Source organism: Miscanthus floridulus, chromosome 16, assembly GCF_019320115.1.
Source record: "Miscanthus floridulus cultivar M001 chromosome 16, ASM1932011v1, whole genome shotgun sequence".
NCBI lineage: Eukaryota > Viridiplantae > Streptophyta > Magnoliopsida > Poales > Poaceae > Miscanthus > Miscanthus floridulus.
The window spans coordinates 89286056-89301862 of NC_089595.1; the positions used below are offsets into that span (position 1 = coordinate 89286056).

The 15807-nt window shown below is 44.1% G+C and overlaps 2 protein-coding genes across 2 annotated transcripts; one reads left to right on the top strand and one right to left on the bottom strand.

The window, feature by feature from the left end:
- The first annotated feature begins 644 nt into the window (after positions 1–644).
- On the top strand, positions 645–4955 carry LOC136513751 (uncharacterized). The gene is made up of 3 exons (XM_066507717.1): positions 645–1016; positions 1129–1668; positions 4201–4955. Exons 2-3 carry the CDS (start codon positions 1154–1156, stop codon positions 4421–4423), a joined length of 738 nt encoding a protein of 245 aa, XP_066363814.1. The 5' UTR covers positions 645–1016; positions 1129–1153; the 3' UTR covers positions 4424–4955.
- A 3612-nt stretch (positions 4956–8567) lies between these two features.
- LOC136512080 (phosphatidylinositol:ceramide inositolphosphotransferase-like) lies at positions 8568–13617 on the bottom strand. Its single transcript, XM_066506082.1, has 12 exons — positions 13128–13617; positions 12916–13005; positions 11096–11182; positions 10934–11002; positions 10314–10394; positions 10154–10225; positions 9987–10047; positions 9806–9908; positions 9606–9701; positions 9485–9531; positions 9253–9398; positions 8568–8980 (listed from the first exon to the last, which is right to left on the bottom strand). Exons 1-12 carry the CDS (start codon positions 13152–13154, stop codon positions 8900–8902), a joined length of 960 nt encoding a protein of 319 aa, XP_066362179.1. The 5' UTR covers positions 13155–13617; the 3' UTR covers positions 8568–8899.
- Between the last annotated feature and the right edge of the window lie 2190 nt (positions 13618–15807).

Consider the following 15807-nt stretch of genomic DNA (forward strand, 5'->3'; position numbering starts at 1 on the left):
TGATGTTTTTTTTTGGGTCAGCTAACTAATTAGGGATAAATATTATTCTAGTTTATTTTTCCCTCACTCAACTTACAACTTAAGTAAAATATCATTCTAGTTCATTTAAGTAAGTTTTTGGTTCAGCCCCAATGACTCAAAGTAATCAGAACTTGCATCCCTTATCTCTGACGGAACAACTAGTTATGCGTAACATGAGTATTGTTTTTCTATATAACTAAAGGTGTCTTTTTCTACTATATATGCGTAAATGCAAGACATTTCTCTTTCAATGAGGAATTGATATTTTCTATTTTGTACTTTTTATACATGAAAAATGATATAGGAAGAATAGGATGTTTTATTGAAAGAAAAGAAGTGGCAAAAACCACTAAAAAGAAAACTGCTGCTGCGCTGCCAACTCCACTGTATTCGGCTATCCGCCCATTAGGCCATGTTCGGTTGGCAGAATTTTGGCTGAAACTGACTGAAAAATACTGTTCTGGCTGGATTGTTGGGAGAGAAAAATACTGTTTCAGCTAAAAAAAAGAATCCGAATAAACCGAATATGAGATAAGCCACGGGACCAAATTATCCACAGATGACAGATCACAGGAAGCAGTCTTGAGCTACACTCTTTGTCCATCCTTGACCCATGGGTGGGCCGTGGTCATGGCCATAAGATGTTGAGACCTCAGAGCTCAACCTCCTGCTCTCACACCCTCTCCTACCGGCAAGCACAGGCTTTTCTCTCTCTTTTTCGCTCTTCTTTTCCCCTCACTGTGTGTGTGCAGCACATATAATCCGTTCTCTCTCCCCCGGTTTCTCTTGTCTTCTTGCGGCGATGGACCAAGAAACCTCACGGGAACCCCACCCCTCGAGGACCCGTCCACTACCGCATTAGTGGGTTCCATTCCATTCGCGATCGCATTGCCCGCCTTTCTTTTGGCCGTCTTGGTTCGTTCTTGATTCTTGGTCGAGGCGGGATTCGGAGAGCCGAGAGCGGTGCCGCGGCGGCGGCGGCGGATGTGTTCTTGGTAAATCTCTGTTCTTGATGAGTTGGGCTTTTGATCTTGGGAAGCGCTAGATTAATCTGTTCTGGTTTTCGTGACTAATTCCTTTCGTCTGGTTGCATTCCTTGATGTTTAGGTTGGTGTAGATTGTTTCCGTCGAGATGGTGGGCGGCGGAGGCCATTCGTCGATGGACCACCCTGACGCCGAAGACCTCGAGCGCGGCGAGCTGCGCCGTGACGCGCCTGAGTTTGCGGACGACGACGACGGGGACGAGGCAGAAACCCAGTACTTCTCGGACGCGGAGGACCGGTCGTGGGCGTCGCACTCGCGCCAGGACTCCACCGCCTACCAGGACTGCATCTCGCCGTGCGCCTCCGCCCGCGCGAGCTCCGTCGACGCCGACGCCGATGGCGAGGCCGCCAGAGAACACTGCAGGAAGTCGTCGTGCGTGTCAGAGGGCTCGCTGGAGGATGTTGACCTGGAGGCCGGACTGAGCGAGATCATCAAGACCAGTCCTGAGAAGGCCGAACAGAACTGCCGCATTTGCCACCTTGGCCTGGAGAGCACGGCGGCTGAGTCCGGCGCCGGCATCACGCTCGGCTGCTCTTGCAAGGGGGACTTATCCTACGCCCACAAACAGTGCGCCGACACCTGGTTCAAGATCAGAGGCAACAGGTAAGTCCCAGTCCATTGAACTCTCGGCGATTCAGTCCGATTCGATTAGTTCCTTAGGAGCAATGTGCAAGCTCGTCATTTTCTTTTCCTTCTAAAATTGCCCTCCTAATTTTTAAGTAGGAGATACACAATGCAGATGTAAGACATTAAACGTACCCTACGAACGCCACACAGATTTTCAGGGTTTACTAAGTGCAGATATAGGTTTTATCTAAAAGGTAATGCATTTGGTGGTGCATGAACACATGATTAAGGAATCTTAGCTGGTGGCGGGTGTTTGGATTCGTCGACTAGAATATAGAAGGTGTCACGAGGGTGTCGCATTGGGTGTTTGATACTAATAAAAAAATTAAATTACAGAATCCGTCGGTACTCCACGACGAATTTATTAAGCCTAATTGATCCGTCATTAGCACATGTTTACTGTAGCACTACATTGTCAAATCATGGACTAATTAGGCTTAAAAGATTCGTCTCGCAAATTAGTCGTAAGTTGTGCAATTAGTTTTGTAATTAGTCTATATTTAATACTCCATGCATGTGTTCAACATCCGATGGGACAACGACTAAAGTCTAGGAGGAGAAACCAAACACCCCCTGGCCAAAGGTAAAGGCAGCGGGGAGGAAAAGACAAAGTAAATGATTAATTAGTAGGCTTGTAGGAATTCCGGAATGTTGAGTTGTTGAAGTGGATAAAGACTCCGTTCGGCTTATCCTATATTTGGCTTATTCGGCTTTTTTTTTAACCGGAACCGTATTTTTCTCTCACAACAATTCAGCAAGAACAGTGTTTTTCAGCCAGTTTCAGTCAAAATTCTGCCAGCCGAACGGATTCAGTGTGCTTTCTCACAGATTCAGTGCATTATCTGTTTGCTCTTGGAATGTGCTGTTTTTTCTTTAAGAATTTGTAGAGCTTTATGGATTGTTGTGTTGACCGAGTCTGTTCTTATAGACTGCGTGGTCTGATTTGAGTACTTGTGACATAGGGGTACTGTTTTTTGTTTGGTGGCATAGGGGTAGTGTAGTTGTGTCACTTTCCACTACACAAGGTATATGCTTTCATGAAATTGTTGTGGGCAGCAGTCAGCAATCATAAAGTGTTGCACTTAAATCTCATTGATAAGGCATTGTTTAGATCTAGGGCGTAAAGTTTTAGGGTGTCACATCGGATGTTACATAGGGGTGTTATATAGGGTGTTCGGATACTAATAAAAAACAAATGACAGAATCCACCAGTAAACCGTGAGACGAATTTATTAAGCATAATTAATCCGTCACTAGCACATGTGTTACTGTAGCAATTTGTTGTCAAATCATGGACTAATTAGGTTTAAAAGATTTGTCTCGCAAAGTAGTCACAATCTGTGTAATTAGTTATTTTTTAATCTATATTTAATATTCCATGTATGTGTCCAAATATTAAGGTGTAAAGTTTAGACGGACGATCTAAACAAGAAGGCCTAAGTGTTTCCCTTACAGGAAGTAGGTGCAGATATTTATAGAGAAGAGCGGCTTTCATAATGTATACTCCTATTTAGAAAACATTGGAATTCTCTATTGTTCAGTAGATTGATGGTGCTTTATCGAACTTTGTACTGCAGAAGAAGAATAGGAGTACTTTGCTATCTCTAGTTATTGGAAACAAGAACTGTCACCTTAATCAATATTGGGGCTTAGGAGTCACGAATTGATCACAACAAGGGTTTCCCTTGCAATTCAGTCTGGCTGTTAAATTTCTCTCTACATTACAAATCTTAAAACAGGCAGGATGTGTTTTTTTTTGTTATTAGTTCAAACTTGTAACACATACTGGTAGTTTTAGTTTGAATCAGCAGTCACAATTAAGGAGAGGAACAGTGTTAACAAAAAGAAGTAAATGAACCTTATGGTAGCTATAGCACTTTTTCATTGTCAACATTTGTTTGTATCACACAATGTCAAATGCGTAGATTTCACTGGAATTATTACTATAAAATCGAATATTCAGGCAAAGAAATGCAACAGTAGGTCTATAATCAACTTCTATATTGAATCTATGTTGAGTTCCTGTGTTTATTGTTCAATGTGTTTATGCCATTTTGTCAAAAAAAAAGTTGTGCTCTGATTTGACCACATTCAAATTAGGCAAACATCCAAATAATGCATGCAGAGATGGCTATGCCCGTTGTTTCGAACATAAAACACTTTAATCGGTGCATCCATTTGGAGAATTGGAGCATAGATCTGTTTCAAAGCAATGTGGCGTAAGCCTTTCTTTCAGAGGAATATCAGCTCTTGTACTTGTTGCCACAGCTGATTATCTTTGCTTTTTAATCCTTTGCATGATATGAAGCTAAGGTTTGCTACCTTGTTCTCTTTTGCATGCTTAGAGACATCGATTTATTACCCTTTTGTTGTGAAAAAGAAATTAAAAATGAAGTACCGCTATAGTTCTTATATTTTTTTCTTCGAGGCCAAGCTATCTGCGGTTATGATTTGTATGCAATTTGATACTGTATACGGACTAAATGTCTCTCTTGTTCTTTGCTGTAGGATCTGTGAGATATGTAGCTCAACTGCATCCAACGTCGTAGTTTTGGGGGATCCAGAGTTCAGTGATCAGTGGAGTGAAACAAACAACGTAGCTGCTGTGCAAGCGCCACCGGCTGAAACTCGGAGGTTCTGGCAAGGGCATCGGTTTCTCAACTTCCTTCTTGCTTGCATGGTGTTCGCCTTTGTCATTTCTTGGCTCTTCCACTTCAATGTCCCTGGCTAATTAAGTTCTTGACGCACATGGGCCCTGAATAAAAAGCTCCAAAGCCATTACTCCAAACATGTCGGTAAGATCTAGCAAATCTGAAAGAACAGGCTGGGTTGAAGCAAAAGTTTGAAGATGGTACAAGAAAGAGTACATGGTGGGGATGATGATAGCGCATTTATTTATGATGATGAATGCCTTTGTGTTGGTAAAAAGAGGTAAAGATCAGAGGTGACGATCCCGCAAGAAAAAGGGAACATGATTGAGCGTTTCTCTGCCAATCTAGATGTAGTTGATTGAAAGCAAGGAATAGGTCTGTGGCTTCGTGGTTGGTGTTTTATCGTCGTGTGCGGAGACGAGGGTTGTTAGTCTACTAGTCATTTTCTAGCGGTTTTGTTGTTCTGGCGTGTTGATTTGGTGTGATCATGTGAGGATTCCTCTCTGATCGCGCTTTGTTCCGATGCTTCTAATCCTTGTGAATGGTGAGCTGGTTACTGTCGTTGAGGCATGTCTCTCGAAGTAATAATAAAGAAAAAGGTGGTCAAATGCTCGCGCTTCTGTGTGCAGTATTGCGTTTTTCGTTGATGCTTGCCCGGATGCACTATACTACTGAGCTTTTCTGTGCACAGCGGATTAGGATGTTTGTCTTGTTAGGGCCTGTTTAGATGTCGGAATTTTTGGCAAAATGACATTGTAGCAGTTTTCGTTGTTATTTAGCAATTAGTGTCCAATCATAGTCTAATTAGGTTTAAAAGATTCGTCTCGTGGATTTCGTCTAAACTGTGTAATTAGTTTTATTTTTTGTTTATATTTAATACTTCATGCATGCGTCCAAAGATTCGATGTGACGAAGAATCTTGAAAATTTTGGTATTTTGGGAGGAACTAAACCGTACCTTAGTTTGGTTTCTTTCATGGTGGAAAGTGCTGGCAGTGACATGATCCTCTCTTTTCTTGGGCCCAGTTTAGATCCAAAAAATTTGGTAAAATGAGCACGGTAGTGTTTTTGTTCTTATTTGGCAATTAGTGTCCAATTATAGTCTAATTAGGCTTAAAAGATTCGTCTCGTGGATTTCGTCTAAACTGTGTAATTAGTTTTATTTTTTATTTATATTTAATGCTTTATGCATGTGTTTTCGTATTCGATGTAACGGAGAATCTTGAAAAATTTGGCGTTTTGGGAGGAAACTAACTTGGGTGAGCTCGATCTGCCTCACAGAATTCTGGGAGCCTGCAGTTATCAGCGTCGCAGAGAGGCAGAGGAACACAATAAATTTGCACGGTCCTAGGGAGCGTACCTTAAAGACCTGGTCTATCTTATTCACGGGATACGTTCCTGCTTGCGGGCCCGATTATAAATGCACGATCGGGTAAACGCGGCTTGCAGGTGCAATTACGTGCATGTTTAAAAAAAAAAGAGATGCAATTACGTGCATGTTTCAAAAAAGTGTTTTAATTTCAAGTGTAGTACCATTGAGAGGGGACTACCGTGTGCCACTGTAGCGCAATGAGTTTTTGTTCAGAGTTGCAGGGATTCGGATCCTATCAGTACAGCGGTACGTGCGTACAGCAAGCGAGGATCATGCCTTCCTAGTTCCTACTCCGTGTGGTTACTGGAAAAGTTCACAAATCACAACATAACTGCGCTTGAGAGCATTAGCTTTCTTCTATAGTTTCCGTGATTCTCTGCTTGATTTTCCCAACGAAAAGGTGGTCCTGTCTAGCCTCTTCCTTTTGGAAGGATGATGAAGACGTGCACATGACCGCACCCATATGGCCATATATCAAGTTTGAGGGTGCTGCTCTCTTTATGTCTTGGCACAGAACATACATACATACATATCTCCTGAGGCGCCGTGGTTCCATTTTTAAAAACACAAAAAAGTGCTTGACAAACACAACTAAAATATGAATAGAATAGATGACGATGCAAGTTGTTCATGTAAAAATATAGAATAAAACAAATTCTACAGGGAGAAATAAAAAAGAGAAACGATGATATGATTTTTCTTTGAATTATAGTCATATAATATAATTGGGTCAGTTGCTCCTCGATCCATAACCCGCACAACTGTGTCCTGATTTTCTTTCTTTTTTTCTCTTTCGTATATTTTCTTCATCCTCAAATTTTGCACAATGAAAACTTTGCATCATTTATCTGTACTCTTTAAGAGCCTGGTGGACATCTGGCGGCGCTTTCTTTAGTAGCCCTTTTCTAATAGTTTGATGCTCACACATGACCTATATATGTGTGTGTTCCGCTGCTTATTTTGAGCTCTCTCCGACCCCAGATGGGTACACACATAATGGAAAGCTTTGTAAAGGGTTTGAGGACAATTCAAGTCAAGAGGGGTGCATCTTTTTGCTCTTGGATTAGAGTTTGATCGAGTGAAGGTTGGAGACTTGGTACTCGTGGAGTTTGTTAGCTCCTAAACGTCTCGGTGGAGGACTACGTGACCTTGGTGTAGTTTTTGTTGGGAGGCTCCTGATTGTGTGCTTGGTTTGAGACTGCCGGTTCAAAGTGGAGAATTGGTGCTCTTAATGGATCTTGAACCTTGGTGACAAAGCTAGCGCTTCAGGTTGAACTTAAGTTTGGGACGAGCCTGGGGAGGAGACTAGGCATAAGGACGAGTTGAGCAGCAACGACGTCTGACCATGGGGACGAAGAGAAAGATATGATATGGGCTAACAGGTGGGGCCACCATGTCAGCATCTGTGTCTCCAGACCATCACATGAACGGCCTCGTCACTTTTCAACTAAAAAAAAGAAATAGAATAATCCCATCGCCAAAATTAGGATAGGAGCATTCAATTCTATTTCAAAAACTACCTAAGAGCAACTCAATCCAAATCCCGAACCTAAGCCCAATCCGGAGTGCTAGCCTCACTGGAGAAGTCCATGGAGTCCTTGCGTTGTGACTCAAATGAAATGCTGAACAGTTATAAACGAAAAAATATGAAAGGCTCAACCGAGCTTTAGGCCTTGTTTAGATTGAGAAAAATTTCAACCCGATGAATAGTAGCACTTTCGTCTTATTTGGTAAATATTGTCCAATCGTGGACCAACTAAGTTCAAAAGATTCATCTCGTGATTTCCAACTAAACTGTGTAATTAGTTTTTTTTTTTACCTACATTTAATGCTCCATGCAAATGGCTAAAAATTGATGTGATGGAGAGAGAGTGAAAAAACTTGGAATTTTGGGGTAATCTAAACAAGGCCTTAAGTCCTTTTTTTTGGTCTGTGGACTCATGGTCCTATGCTGGTCCCATGCAACGACTTGAATGCAGCACTGCTTCAGTCGCGGTAAATGCTGCGGTTCGTGAAGGATACATCTGCCAACGAGGTTAGGGCCTGTCTAGAATCCAAAAAATTTTGCGTACTATCCGTTACATCGAATTTTGTGGCACATGCATGGAGTATTAAATGTAGACGAAAAAAAAAACTAATTACACAGTTGGTCGAGAAATCGCGAGACGAAACTTTTGAACCTAATTAGTCCATAATTAGACACTAATTACCAAATACAAACGAAATGCTACATTGAGCCAAAATCCAAAAATTTTTGGATCTAAACGGGCCTTAATCGTCGCCTGAACAGTTGGGTTGCAGGAACGCCGTACCGGACACAGATTCAATGCTGCCCAGGACGCGTCACAGCCAAAATCATCTGAATCTTCAGCCTGCGCCAAAATCATCTGAATCTTCAGCCTGCGCTTGCTCGTATACGATTGTAGATTATAAGCTGGATCAGTATTTTTCTCTCACACTAAACCAGCCAGCGGTAAATAATATACTATCGTTTACGACATTTAGTTCTTTCGAGGAAACAGGTAGTCGCGCTGCCGCCCTCGATGGCGCTCAGAGGCACGTCTTTCGCAGCTCCCACAGACCACGCACAACGGCACAAGCGACTCCCACAACTCACCACATGCGCCGCTCGACGCCTGCTCGCGGTCCCAGCTCCGCCGTATACGCGACGCAACAGAACGCACGTGCAGGGCTTCCCGCGCTGTCGCTTCGCCTAACGTGCCGTCTCGTGGACTGCTCAGACCTTATTCAGCGCCGCATGAAACAAGCATGAGTGCGTTGGCACGAAGGAACACCAACCTGCACACTTCAGGCTCCAGCCATCGACTAAGCATCATCGCTCGTCAGAGGACAGAGGTGCAAGGCCGCGGCGAATGCACGCATGTTTTTAGCGGATCAATATGTACAACAAGATCATTTTTCCCCCTGTGCCATCCTGAGAAATGTCATTGCAATGAAGTACGACGCAAAACTGTACCGAGAAACGCCACAAGATTCTTCTGATTCTTGCGCAACGCAACGCAACGGCAGGTTCATGAATATGCATGTGAATGCTGCGGCTGGATTGCTGGAATCTCGGACGGCTTCGGGACAACACACCGGGCAGTTTTTCTCGGCCCCCGCGAGGATTCTCCTCCGAGCGCCAAGGACAAAGCTCCCGGCCAAAAGCAGATGCCGCCGGCCCCTTACGCGCCGTTGGCAGTGGCCTCGGAGAGCGCGTGATTGATGTCTTCGTCGTGCCTCCCATTCGTCTGTGCCCGCTGTCGCTGAAAGCCAGGAACAGGCATGTTAGGTTAAGTACAGCATTGTGGGCCGCGATAGGACGTAGCACAACACATACAGGCAGCAATGCCTAGATGGAAGAGATTCACGAGGTTTGGAAGTAATTAGACTAATAGATAGAGCCTTGAAAAAGGGTTAATAGTGATCAAACAAAGTTCAATAATTTGCAGTCTAATGCAGTTGTGACAGAGATGGCTATGCGGATCCAGATAGGATGAGTAGGGTTGCCTGGTAAAGAGTTGTTAGTATACATTACCCGATCAGTAGGATCCACGTGGTTCCCGTTGAGTAACTTGTGGAACTCATCCTTCAGTTTACTGTCTTTCTCCTCCTTCTGCCTGCCCTCCTTTTCTTTGGAGCTTAATGGAAGCAAAGGTAGCCCGCTTGTCCGATCCGGCATTTCTGCAGAAATGTCAGCAGGCCCTTTTAAAAAAGTACCTACCAAGGTGCGCAGAAATCGTGAGTCCTAATATGCCATAAACCAGTACCTGGCAGCTTGTTGTCAACAAAGAATACTACTAAGTTTACGGTATACCTGCATTATGAAAAAACAGTTTAACAGCAAGGCAGTACCCAAAGAACAGAGAAGTGGGATAGAAGCTAGCATACCACGCAACAACAACATCAACAGAGTAGTGCTTGCGAGAAGCAATTATAAGGAGACTCTGAATTATAGCCATGAACCAAGCAAGGAACTTAATAAACCTGAATACAATATACACAGTTCAGCTTCATTTCAGGAATAACCACATGAGACAGTAAGAACTTGATAGGGTTCAAACAAAAAGATAGGTGTAAAACATAATTACCTTTTCGAACCATATTTATGGTAAGTTCGAACGAAAACCAGGGTGAAAATCATGTGAGATGAAAATATCAAATCACCACAACCAAAAAGTACTCCACGAGGAACTGCAAAGGGCGATTCAAATTGCTGGTTTGTCAGAGAGAATTCGATACAGAATCTGCTGACCAACAAAATAGACTTACAGTTAATCAGGAGCACTTCAAGTACACTATTGGGTGGTGGAAGAGTTGCCAGTTTTGAGCCCTACAGAGATAATGCTATATGAGTTCATATATGACAAAGTGGCATGTGTTCACAAGCTGCAATCCTGCAATCCAGAACAGAGCATAATATCAAATGAAAAGGTTACCTCACGACAATGATAATTTGGACCTGGGAGCTGGGTCGAATAGAATGTAATAATCCTTAAAAATTGTGAAGCCTGGATAAAAAGAATATGAAATACAGTAAGTACTTCAGGGCAAACAGAAGAAACATATATAGATGAAAACTAGGAACACTATACTTACAACTAAAAAAGCAAGCACCCGGCGCCAGATCAGCACAGTATAGAAACGTTTGCTGTGATAAATAAAAGGATGGAAAGTCCACTGCACATAAAGATAATCATGTGAGATCAAGCTTGATATGGTATAGATGGTTCATGTCACAGAAAAATAGAAAATGCCCAAAAGAAAGGAAGAATTACACATCTCATGATCAAAAGAATGTCAAACAGATACTATGAACAACAGTTAGTTAATGTTTTCAGCAAACATTTTTTATTTTTTATGATATATATTCTTGAGTTTTACTGGTATTAAAGATGTTAAACTCAAGAAATAATAAGAAATTGCCAGATATCACACTGGAGGACCACAATAATGGAATACAATCAGGTTTCATTTAAAGCAATCATGACAACAATCAACTGTGTAATTTTTATGTAAAACAAGATTAATCTCGGAGCTAATATTTTAGCCCATACAACATGCCACCAGTGTTGGCTTTTCAGTTCATATTTAGTTTGAACCATTTTCTTAACATGTGAGAAAGAACAAACACACGAGAACACATGCATACACGAAGGGTAAACAGAGTAAAAGACTAACAGGAGCAATCAAGTAGAAAAGCAGCAAGAGTTACCTACCAACACAAACGAGATGAAGATGGAAGAAAATATACTCTCACTAAGATAACCTTTGTCTTGGCCGAGCTCCTAATAAAAAGATTCAACAGTGTCAAACTGGTTGGTGAGTTTCTACTAACTACACTCTAACCTATAGAAAAAAAAATGAAGCAATTCACTTACTGGAAGGGCCATAAATCCCAAGTCCTGGAGCAGTGGTCCAGGTCGATGCAAATAGTGCACTCCTCGAGCAGCCAATCCATGAACATACTATTTATAGGCAAAATCATTGTATATGAATCTCCACAGTAATCCATTAATCAACTGAGAAACATAGCTGAATAAGTAATCCTAGATAACTAAATACACACAAACAAACAAAAAAGAATAGAAAACTATCATCATATCAGGAAAAGACAACCTGCAGAGTTTTAGGGAAGAAATAATTAACAATAAAAATGCATTATTTGCTCACGAAGCAATAATCACCCTGTGTTTGTAACCATGCTAACCATTTGGACTTTGATTGCCGATTGTGAAACAGCAGAAGTCAAGAATAACATCGCTTGGTGAGATTTGGCAAATGTTATTTTCAGTATTGTGTAAACAGCAGCTGTCAAATCTTTGGACCATCGATAACCAATGTTGAACCAAAGTTGGCAGCGAAAATTGGGGTGCTAAGAGATACGCAATGCTTAGTCAGGATCAAAGAAGGCACTGATAGATTATCATATACTTATGCAGTTTGTTGATACAGAAGTACAACATCACTAGACTGAAGGCGAGTTTGACTAATGCATTACAATAATAGGTTAAGGCCAAGGATATATTCACAATACATAGAGCAAGACTGTTTTTTTCATTCGAAACTTGATGGCTTCTGAGGCAAAAGGAAAATCCAAATTAGTGCTGGCTTGCTACAATGAAACAAACGCATGTCGGCAAAAAGAAAAAGGGTGTACCCAGTGCAGAGAGCTCCCGCTCTGTGCGGGGTTTGGGAAAGGGTGTCAGTGGCAAGCCTTACCCTCGCCTGTGCAATGCGAGGAGACCGCGACTCGAACCCGGGACCTTCCGGTCACAGGCGGTAAGACTCTACCGCTTGCACCAGGCCCGCCCTTCGCATGTCGGCAAAAAGAGCACAAAAGTTAATACTGGCAAATTATTACAAAAAAAGGGCGTACCCAGTGCAGAGAGCTCCCGCTCTGTGCGGGGTCTGGGGAAGGGTGTCAGTGGCAAGCCTTACCCTCGCCTGTGCAATGCGAGGAGACCGCGACTCGAACCCGGGACCTTCCGGTCACAGGCGGTAAGACTCTACCGCTTACCTTACAAAACAGACAGATTTAACATGCCCCTAAAAGGAAGACAAGTGCAGATACACCAATGCAGGGAAAGTATAGGCGGGATTCCATTGTGACAATTGGGCTCCACAACACAATATAGTGCCCAGCAAAGACTTGAATAAAGTGCTTAACCATGCAATTTTTAGCCATACCATTTTCTGGTATATTAACATGCATATATATATATGCTACCAATACCTTGGAAGCCCATAAGATTTTTAGCAATCAACTAGAAAGGCAAGATGTTTCAAGATATCTTTCCTTCAGGGGAAAATGTGTTATACGGAGCAATATTGACATCAAATTTGCTCTCTTGTAGTCCCTATATGAAAACAACCATACAGAATGCAGACCAATCTAAGAATAGAAATCACACGAACAATCCTTACAATATAGCACATTGGTTCAACTAGACGCGATCGTGCCAATAAAAAAATAAACACTCCCGATATGGGAAAATACCCTCGAGCTAAGAAGCAAAAATAGCAACAAATTATATAATGCATGAGAAGTTACTAGATGGGGGAACCTGTTATGTTAAGTAGTATATTAATATGGCCTAATAATTCAGAACTGCAGAGACCAGAATAATAACAGAGCACGCACGAAATTAATAATTCCACCAGAGACCAGAATCTAGGGCAATAAACTTGCGCAGCTCACCTGAAAAATCAGACCGGCGAGTAGGAGCCCCCACTTGTCGCGCAGGAGCTGCAGCTCCACCGATATCTCTGTGGTAACCTTCCTCCATACCTACACACAGCCCAAAAAAAGACCCCCATAAATCCCCACAGCTCGATCAATCAACGAAAACCATGCACCAACAAGCGGTACTAGCAAAGCCGCCTCCGAATCGAACCGAGGGCGAAGAAGACCTTGGAAGTCTCCCGCGCTATGTACATCGTCAAGTCTTGCGCAACAACAACAACCGCCCCTCCTCCTCCCACGCCGACGGCACCCGCAGGCCGCCGCCGCAGCAGCTTCTACTGGGCGGAGACGACGCGATCACGTCCATACTCCGATCCGCCGCACATCACGCCTCGCGCCGCCGCATCGGGCGCCGCAGGATCGGTCGGTCCCCTGCCCTGCCTGCCCGAAGCGAGGAACGAACGGCTCGAATCGGCGCGAGGCCGCACGGCGAAGGCGCGCCAACTCTGGTCCCGCTCCTCGGCGCGGCGGGGCAAGGGGAAGCGGCCAAGGCAGTTCGCTTCTCAGGAGGCGTCAGGAGCGGCGGCGAATGACCCCCTGGGAGCAAGCGGGCCGGCGGCTGCGGCTGGCGGTTTTGGAGACAAGTTGAAGGGGGAGAGGGGGGAGCCAGACAGATCGAGAGAAACGAGGAGGGGAGGGCGGGTTAGGAAAGCGGCGAGTGAGCGGAGGGGGTTTATGCAAAAAACACGAGGGGGGTGTGATGAAGATCGTGGGAAGTCGAACGAAACTGCTCCTTTTGGCACGGGGCGGTTAGAAGTCGTGGTGAGGCGCCCTGCGTTGTGTGTGTGCTTGAGTTTTTCTAGCTAGGCAGCCACGTGGGCAGAGAATATTTTATGGGGCTGAACAATGCTGTTTGATCTTAAATCTCAGTCATCTCTACACTATAGAACTTTGTCTAAAAATTTATGGGGGCTCCACAGAGATTTCACTGCTAGGGTAAGGGGGCTTGAGCCCCCGCCCCACCGCTGTGTCTGCCCCTGCATGTGGCCGAGGCCCAGAGCTCCCTCCGTTCCAAAACTCTAATCAGTTATATCAGGAATATTCTTGTGTCCTAGGAACTCTGGTCAGTTGCGAGGCAGCCATGTGCTGAACGCTGAAGTTTCATGCTTTGGTCTCTGCAAAGGGAAGAGAGAGAGAGAACGGAAGTTTGACGCTTGATCCTCAGTTTCTGCAATGCGATCCATCAACGTCATGCCCAAGGCAATGTAAGTTTTCTGAAATACTAGTGTAGTGCCGTTTGGTAGTCAGTAGCAGTCTTGCAAGTTCTATGCCATGTAGTTAAGCCAACATATCAACCAAGTTGCCCTGAGAACGCGCACAGCGGGATCAGAGCGCCGGGTGCTGGTAGGCACGCGAAAGCAAAGCATCTAAAGTTCCAGATCAACCAAAAAAATATTCTAAGACCTGCAGTTTATGCAGGGAAAAGAAGATATTCGCTTTGTAGTTGAATCTGTTGTGCCCACTCAGCCATACAAACAAAGCAATTTCGTCGCATCTTTTAAACCCAGCGTTGCTCCGATTAAAAACCCACTCGAGAGGATTCAGACGCAAACTTGCCTAGTGGAGCAGGCGGTTGGCTGGGCCCCGCCGTCTGGGGGAGGTAGAGGCCCAGATCGAACGCCGTGTCCCTGCCACGGTCCGCGGACGGACGCCGACCTGAGTGCCAAGTGACGGGATCACGCTACAAGACGTGGCCGGCACCACCTGTCCACCTGCTCCAAGGGATTTTTTTTTAACTTTAACACTTTTTTAAACTAATTTTAAATTTAACACTGTTTTTTTTTCAAAACTAACATTTTTTATCGCGCCTATTGCCATGGCGTGGTGAAACACCTATGCCGCACCATGCATGGTGGCGCAGCAGGAGGATGACGTGGCGATGACGGGGGCTGCTGACCGGTGACGTGGCAGTGTATGCCGCGCCACAGATCTTGGCGCGGCAATGCCGCGTCATCCCTAACGGCGCGACAGTCCCAGATAAATATCGTCCGCGAGCCACCCTCCCTCTGTCTGCTTGCCCACCGCCGTGCGCGCCCGCCCGCCGCCCCGACGGCTGCCCGCCCACGCCCGCACGCGCCCGTCCACTCCCGCCACGAAGCGCCCGCGTCGGCCGCGCCACGAACGTCGGCACGTCACGGCCACCGACCACCCGCTTATATCAAGGTAGCTCCCTCTCTCGATTTTATGTTATTATGATTATTATTTTAGTTAGGGTTAGTGATTTAGGATAGTTAGGTTAGTGAATTTGTTTATTTAGGTAGGTAGTTTTTAGGGTTTAGGTTGTGTGTTGTGTAACACCCCTGGTGTTACGAACTTGCGTAGCACCGCGATTTAGGCCTAAGTAAAATTTTCGAAACGAGTTTCTCAGATTTTTTATTTAAAACGTCCTCGACGTGATGAGTGAATCCTGTGCGACTTAATGCTGTGGACTCGAATCAACGCCCAAGTTAAATTACTCAGTGTGTAAAGATATTTAGAAATATCAAACGACAATTCTAGCCAATAAATAGTGAACGGTTTGTTCTATTAGATTAAGCAGAAAAAACTACTTTTATAAATATAATAAAATCTATTAATAAATAGAACGATATATATATATAGCATTGGTCTAGTGACATGTTTAAGTATAAACTCGTTTTAGTCCCTATGATAATTTGGCAACGTATCCACGACAGCTGCCTGTCTAGCCGCTTCATAAATTTACATGGTTAGTGTGAAACACGTTACAGACGCGAGATAGCGCAGTAGCTTAGCAGTCTTCATTTACTTTTTCGGGTGCGGTTTCGGCGTACTCGCCTTGCTGTCCAATGATGCACCGTCACGTTTTTTGTCGTGGTTCTACACCCT

Coding starts and splice junctions, on each gene's coding strand:
- LOC136513751 (XM_066507717.1), top strand. CDS start 1,154: ATGGTGGGCGGCGGAGGCCATTCGTCGATGGACCACCCTGACGCCGAA. Junction 1,669..4,200: donor TTCAAGATCAGAGGCAACAG/GTAAGTCCCAGT, acceptor TCTTTGCTGTAG/GATCTGTGAGATATGTAGCT.
- LOC136512080 (XM_066506082.1), bottom strand. CDS start 13,154: ATGTACATAGCGCGGGAGACTTCCAAG. Junction 11,183..12,915: donor TCGCCGGTCTGATTTTTCAG/GTGAGCTGCGCA, acceptor GCCTATAAATAG/TATGTTCATGGATTGGCTGC. Junction 9,399..9,484: donor TGTTGACAACAAGCTGCCAG/GTACTGGTTTAT, acceptor ACATTTCTGCAG/AAATGCCGGATCGGACAAGC.